The following is a 6586-nucleotide window of genomic DNA, read 5'->3' on the forward strand; positions in this document are numbered from 1 at the left end:
GTGCTTTGTAATATGCTCTTCATACATCATATCAGAATATTCCATTCCTATTCTATTGTTATAGCCACTAAGCATATTTAAATATGATAATAAGTCATTGTTAAAAACATACTTAAAAAATACAATTGTTTATAAATGTTGCTTTGATAGATGTTTGAATATGGTTTACAGTAACAAAAAGTGTGTTATGATCGATTAAATGCGCTGATACGTCATTGTGCTGCTAAACACATAACGCTGAGTGGAGAGGAGGACCGCTCCAAGATGGCCGCCCTAAATCTCGTCAGCGACAATAGGCGAGAGCGGTCCATGAGGGTCTATCCTTATATTATGTCTAAGGGGGGAACCGTATCTGATGGGGAAACGCGGATTGACGTAACACCGGCGTCCCTTCAGGTGATTAGCTACTACTCTTTCTCTCTCCTCGATTCTTTTATTTCTCCAACCAAAGTCTCCACCCGTGTTTGAGACTCCATGATGTTTCGCTGTGCGGTTTCAGACTCCTCTCGAAATTTATGGAGCTCTGTTAGCGCATTTCTCAGCTAAGTATTCGCTGCTTTTAATACTTCTTTGCTTTGGGTTCTCCTGTGGTCGTCTTGTGAGTATGTCAATATGATAGTCTTCTAGATCGGTGGATTTACAGCAATTTAAGGTATTAAGGTCAGAGCGCGCTCTGTAAGCGTGTCAGTTCAGGCATACCGGAAGCGGAAGTCGATATATTTTTAATGTATTCGGCAGAAATAAGCTCCATTTTTCTCTGAAACCACACATGGCGCTGTTAACCTTTCCTGCTGAAGCTCCAAACTTCGTGGGGGGAAACACAGGGGAGTTCCTTCCCTTTAACCATTTTAAAGGTTAAAATGGTTCTTCAGGTTTAGAGTGCTGAGGGTTTTCCTCCAAGATTACCTGACTTTATTTATCTGCTCTGCTGCAGGAAGAGAGGCGAGGCTGACCCCCACAAGCTGCTGCAGGACCCTGTGGTCGCTGACATTGCAAGGAAGCACCGCCGCAGCCCGGCACAGGTCAGCAGGGTGTGTGTGCGCTGCAGGGTGTGTGTTAGGGGTGCACAATAATCTCACGATACGATCGATGATATTCTGATCACGATACAATATTTGTCAAGCAATATAATTAGATGCATTTTTACGATTTTCTGAAAGATTTTAGAAGGACAGAGTGATTTTAGTGACATTTTATGTTCCATAGATAATTTAATTAACTGAAAAGTGATTAAAAGCACCAACTACACAATACCTGCCTCTGATTGGACAGAGTCTAAATAGCTGGACAAAATGAATCAAAGACACAATGAGAAAATTAGTTTCTGTCATTTACTTCATGTGGATTTGACATAAAACTCAAAGTTTCAACAGTGATCCAGGAGCAGAGTGGGGAGATTATCAGCCTCTGTAAACTCAATATGCAAATGTTTTCTTCTGGACATACTGTGGCTGCATTTTGGAGTAAAAAAGTCTTTTGGACTAAAGGGAAAAGGCTTTTCTACCTTGGCTCTCGAAGTTAGCCCTGGCTGTAAGCTGTTTACTACTAACTGCTGGGGTAGTGGCTCCGCCTCACCCAGTGATCGACTCTGTGCAGCTGCGCAGCGCCGCCATTCCCCTGCTTGGCTCTCTGAGTATCTGCCTCTCAGACAGCCAGGATCTCATCGTTCTCTCAGTCTCTGATACTCTTCGTGTTCCAGCTCCAAACAGAGCCGCTGCTGCTGCGTGTTCATTCTTCAGGTAATCCTTTATAAGCTAAAAACTAATTACGAAGTGGATGGCAGCAGTCGAACTTTGCATTAATTCCGCAATCTCACTGGTTTTGGCGCTGCTCCGTTCTGCTTCTCTTTCACGGTTACTTGCGCAACTTTACTTCATCTCTCCGCAACAAAATCCATCCCATTGTTATTTATTGAAGATTTGAGATTTCCAAAAACACAGGAATTTAATGTTGCATTTCGTTTTTTACGTTTGGAAGCTCATTCCGTCTCACATAACCGGAAAAGCCAGAAAAATATGGTTTACTAATTTTATCATAACTCTGGTTTTACTTGGCTCATTAACACAATTTAAAAACTGGTGTGTAGTTTATAGTGTGCACTTTAAGCTCGAGTTGGAAGTGAGACTGGGGGAGGCGGAGTCTGGCTGCTAACATACCAGACATGTTAAAAAGACGCTATATGGCTACGGACCACTATGGTCTAACGTATCGATACTCGCAGATGAAAAATCAATACACTCCGAGGGTGGAAAATATAGATACATATCGTAGAATCAATATTATACATCCCTAGTGTGTGTGTGTGTGTGCGCGCGCTGCAGGGTGTGTGCTGACCAGAGTCGTGTCCTTGCAGGTTCTGCTGAGGTTTCATGTGCAGCAGGGAATCCCAGTCATTCCTAAAAGTGACAAACCTCATCACATCCTGGAGAACAGCAAGGTAGAAGCCAAGAGAACCGGTCCAGAACCGCTCCTAGGACCGTTTCCTCAGATCCTCCCAGAGAGCTCCCGCCTTGGCCCAAAGCTTCCTGCCAGAGAATCATTTAGCCACCGAGAGCGACTGGGGCAAACCAGGAGGCGAGACGCGCCTGCCGACCCCGTCGCTAAGCAGGCCGACCCCGTCGCTAAGCAGGCCGACCCCGTCGCTACGCAGGCCGACCCCGTCGCTAAGCAGGCCGACCCCGTCGCTAAGCAGGCCGACCCCGTCGCTACGCAGGCCTCCATCATAGATTTTCCCCGACTCGGCGCCGCCGGGCGAGGCTCTCTGGTTCCTCTGGGAAAACAGACCCGGTTCTACCAGTACTCCTTGAGGTTCTGACCCAGCCTGAACCTCGCAGGTCTTCGACTTCGACCTCGGCGAAGACGACATGGACGCCCTGAGAGGCCTGGACCGCGGCTGGAAGGCCTGCGCTCTGGATGAGTGAGTCAGAAGCAGAACCGGACCCGGCTGCTCGGGTCCACATGCTGACTGTGGTTGTGTTCCTCAGAATCAAGTCCCACCCCTACTACCCATTCGAGTGACGGAGGGGGCGGAGCCACCTGGACTGCATGATGAAGATGAAGAACAGCGTGACCCGATCTGAAACGAAAACCCGGTTCTGGTGGTTCTGATGCTTTTATTACAGTACTGAGAACATAAACGCCTCTGGAGAGTAACAGTTTAGTCTGGCTGGTTCTGGTTGGTTCTGATTAACCGCCAGATCCAACTCGTTCGTTTTTTATACTTTTTGATTCTTCCTGAGTTTCTGCTTAGAGCTGAAAAAGAAAGGGTGTTCTGACCTCAGACCCAGAACCACCGAACCAGAAGGTTTCAAAACCTCCTTGGTTCTGTCTGGACCTCCCGACCCGCTTCCTTCTGTGGTTCTGCACCGGTCCGGAACAGAACCGTCTGCAACGCTTTAGTTCTCCTGGAACATTTTATAAAGTAAACATCTGATCAGATTGTTTCTTCCTTTGATGACAAATAAATCTGAAGAAGCTGGCTTCCTGTTTCTGCTCCTTCACAATAAAAGTCTTGAATGCATCTCTGCAAGGATCAATAAAGGTTAAACGGCAGCTGGGTGGACCTGACCCGATCCGTCCCAGTAGATGAACTGGGCCTGGTTCTAAATTAAGATTAAAATGTGCATAATGGTTAGAGCAGAACTTGTGGTTCTGACCCAACAGCAGCAGAATCGGCGCTACTAAGGTGGTGACTCGCTCCCGCCTCTTCGGCCCGGCTTCTTCTTCTCTGGTTCCGGACGCGGCGGTTCCGCCCTGACAGTGCACACGCAGGCGGCGGCCCCGGCGGTGCGCATGGGCAAGTCGGGTCCTCGGGACCAGAACCCGGCATCTGGGTCAAACACCTGCGTGACCCGGGAGAAGGCGGCACTCTCCCAGCTGTAGCCGCCCAGCACATAGATCCTGCTGGCCCAGACCGCCAGGCCCGCCTCGCTGCCGGGCCGCAGTAGTGGCGCCGCCCGGGTCCACTGATCTGACCGTGGGTCAAAGAACTCGGCCTCCAGGATGTCGAAGCGCTCGGCGGTGTCGGCATGGTCGTCACTGCCCCCGATGGCGTAAACGAGGTGGCGCAGGGACGCCATGCGGTGCCAGCCGCGGGCCACGGACATGGGCGGGCGGTTCCGCCACGCCTCGCCGGGCCGGGCCAGGTCTAGGCTCAGCACGTCCCGCCGGTATGGCCCGATCTGGAAGTCGTGACCCCCAGAGATGTAGATCGCCCCCTGGTGGACGGCGCCAGCGTGGCCATAGGTGGGCCTGTAAGAGAAGCAGAACCTCAGAATCCGTCGTGCGCAGAACAGACCAGACATTTTTTGGCACACGGGTTCTTCTGTATCGTGTATTTTTACTATTCAACTTTTATACTATTCAGCTTGTTCTGCTAATGCTGGCTATATTTTCTGGTATTCATAAACTTTATACTTTTTATAATATTCAGCTTTTTAGGAATTTTTCAGCCTCATTGAAATGAATGGACTAAGATTCTGGGCCCGGATCGCCGGACGCTCCCTCCTGTGGCAGGATTGAGAATTACAATGTAAAATGTCAGGTCATTATCTAACTAATTACAATGAACCATGCAGTTTCAGACATAGACATAATATAAGCATAGACGCCTCATGGACCGCTCTGGCGCAGGAAATACGGCGGCCATCTTGGAGCGGTATACCCTCCTACTTTGCTGAACCAAAACAGCAGAAGATGCCTCAGCACTGAGGGATATTGTTGTTCTGATCGATGGATTATTGATGTGAGGGCTCCACAGACAACATTTCACAAGTAAGATGGACATATTATTGTGTATATATTGTGATTAGAATATGACTTTACTGTATTTATGTCCACCGGCGAGATAGCAGCTAATATTAGCTACAGTGCTTGGTGTAATACGGGTTCAGCCCCGCTATGAAGGCTAACTGAGATTCTGTACATCTAAAAAATTAATTATTCTCTAACATTGACTTAGATTATCTGACACAAGGGCCTATATTAGAAATGAAACAACATATATTATAAAACTTATATTATTTGTTATAACATTCACTGGCAAAGTTTACACAGGTGGTAAAGACTATTATTTATATTCTTTCACTGTCAAAGTAAGATACATCCTAAATCTTCTGTTTTTGTTTTGAAAGTTTTCTAAAGACAGAGGAAGAAGAGGGAGAAATCTATAAAGAGAGACGGATTCACTGCAGCACGGATGAATCTCACATTGGATTTTGGACTCGATCTCAGCTGCTGAATCTCTGAAGCTGGAACTCATCGGCTGAAAAACAGCCAATGAATAATTAGATACATTTTTATATAAACGTGTATCTAATATATATTATTCAGTATTAACCATAATTTGTCATTATGTTATGGTCCGGCTCTTAAACCATAACAAATGAAGGGAAGCAACCCAAAGATAACTTAAAAGGGAATTTATTTAACAAAAAAAAACCATAACTGGTTGGGGAAGAAAGGGAGAAGGGGGAGAGAGTGGCAGGGAGACAGAAAGAATGAGCTGCCTAGTCAGAGGAAGTGGTGCATCTTATGGTGGATCTGATGTCATCTGGAGACACTGGCCAGCTGCCTCCACTTCCAATCAAGGAGTCCAAAACATGGAGGTTAGAGACCCAGAGAAAAAGGCCTTGGGCCGTAACACCCCCCCTCTTCAAGACAGGGTCCCCACTGGAACCCTGGGCAACCTGTGCATTAATATCTGAAAAAATAGAAAAACAAAATTAAATGCACTAACAATATCTCAGACCAGCTGAAATGAAACAAAAACTTAGATTATCTCCGATCCCATCCATAAGTCGACGACAGGTACCTTGAAGTGACTATTAGACAGGTAAGGAGAGAAGAAAGAAAAAAAAAAAACAAATTACTGACTTGGTGCTCTTGATAACGCATCTGCAATAACATTATCCTTCCCCTTGATATGATAAATATCCAAGGAAAAAGACTGCAGAAACAATGACCATCTCACAAGTCTCTGATTTGGACAACGAAAAGAATTCAAGAAGGTCAAAGGATTGTGATCTGTGAAAACAGTTAGAGGCCCTGAACCTACATAGACCTCAAAATGCTGTAAAGACCAAATAAGAGCAAGGGTCTCTTTTTCAATGACTGAATAATTCAGCTGATGCTTGTTAAATTTCTTAGAAAAAAAACTCACAGGTCTTTCAATTGAAAAGTCATCCTGTTGCAAAAGGACTCCCCCTGCACCAACATGACTGGCATCAACCTGAAGCTGAAAAGGCTTAGCCATATCAGGAGCTAACAAGACAGGAGAATTGCATAGCATCATCTTAACATCTTCAAAAGCCTGCTGACAGACAGAGGACCAAATGTATTTCACATTGCTTTTCAAAAGGTCTGTCAGAGGTGCAACCACAGTCGAAAAGTTTCTGCAGAAAGCTCTATAATATCCCACTAAACCCAAGAATTTCATGAGTTCCTTTTTAGTCGTTGGTACTGGATATATTTCAATCGCTTCAACTTTTGCACTAACTGGACGTACTTTACCTTGACCCACTTGATGACCAAGATAAGTAACAGTCGCTCGAGCAAAGTCACATTTGGCCAAATTCACTGTCAAACG

At 46.0% G+C, this 6586-nt stretch overlaps 2 protein-coding genes across 7 annotated transcripts in view; one reads left to right on the plus strand and one right to left on the minus strand.

Moving 5' to 3' along the window:
* The window catches only part of LOC103129261 (1,5-anhydro-D-fructose reductase), a 6885-nt gene extending 3632 nt beyond the window's left edge, over window positions 1–3253 (plus strand). The window contains exons 7-10 of one of the 4 annotated variants that reach the window (XM_007540294.2): window positions 935–1022; window positions 2354–2437; window positions 2835–2917; window positions 2985–3253. In XM_007540294.2, the coding sequence (XP_007540356.1) occupies window positions 935–1022; window positions 2354–2437; window positions 2835–2917; window positions 2985–3018 (289 nt within the window). In that variant the 3' untranslated portion in view covers window positions 3019–3253. Of the gene's footprint in view, window positions 1–934; window positions 1063–2293; window positions 2918–2984 lie in introns of those variants that run through there. The other 3 variants (XR_001659931.1, XM_016664939.1, XM_016664940.1) reach the window with 3 other exon arrangements.
* klhl36 (kelch-like family member 36) overlaps window positions 3097–6586 on the minus strand; it is a 26068-nt gene continuing 22578 nt past the window's right edge. For all 3 annotated transcript variants that reach the window (XM_016664937.1, XM_016664938.1, XM_007540293.2), the window contains one exon: window positions 3097–4251. In XM_016664937.1, coding sequence (XP_016520423.1) covers window positions 3681–4251 — 571 coding nt within the window. In that variant the 3' untranslated portion in view covers window positions 3097–3680. The remainder of the gene's footprint in view (window positions 4252–6586) is intronic.

The sequence above is a fragment of the Poecilia formosa genome, unplaced genomic scaffold (genome assembly GCF_000485575.1).
Source record: "Poecilia formosa unplaced genomic scaffold, Poecilia_formosa-5.1.2 Scaffold531, whole genome shotgun sequence".
Classification (NCBI taxonomy): domain Eukaryota; kingdom Metazoa; phylum Chordata; class Actinopteri; order Cyprinodontiformes; family Poeciliidae; genus Poecilia; species Poecilia formosa.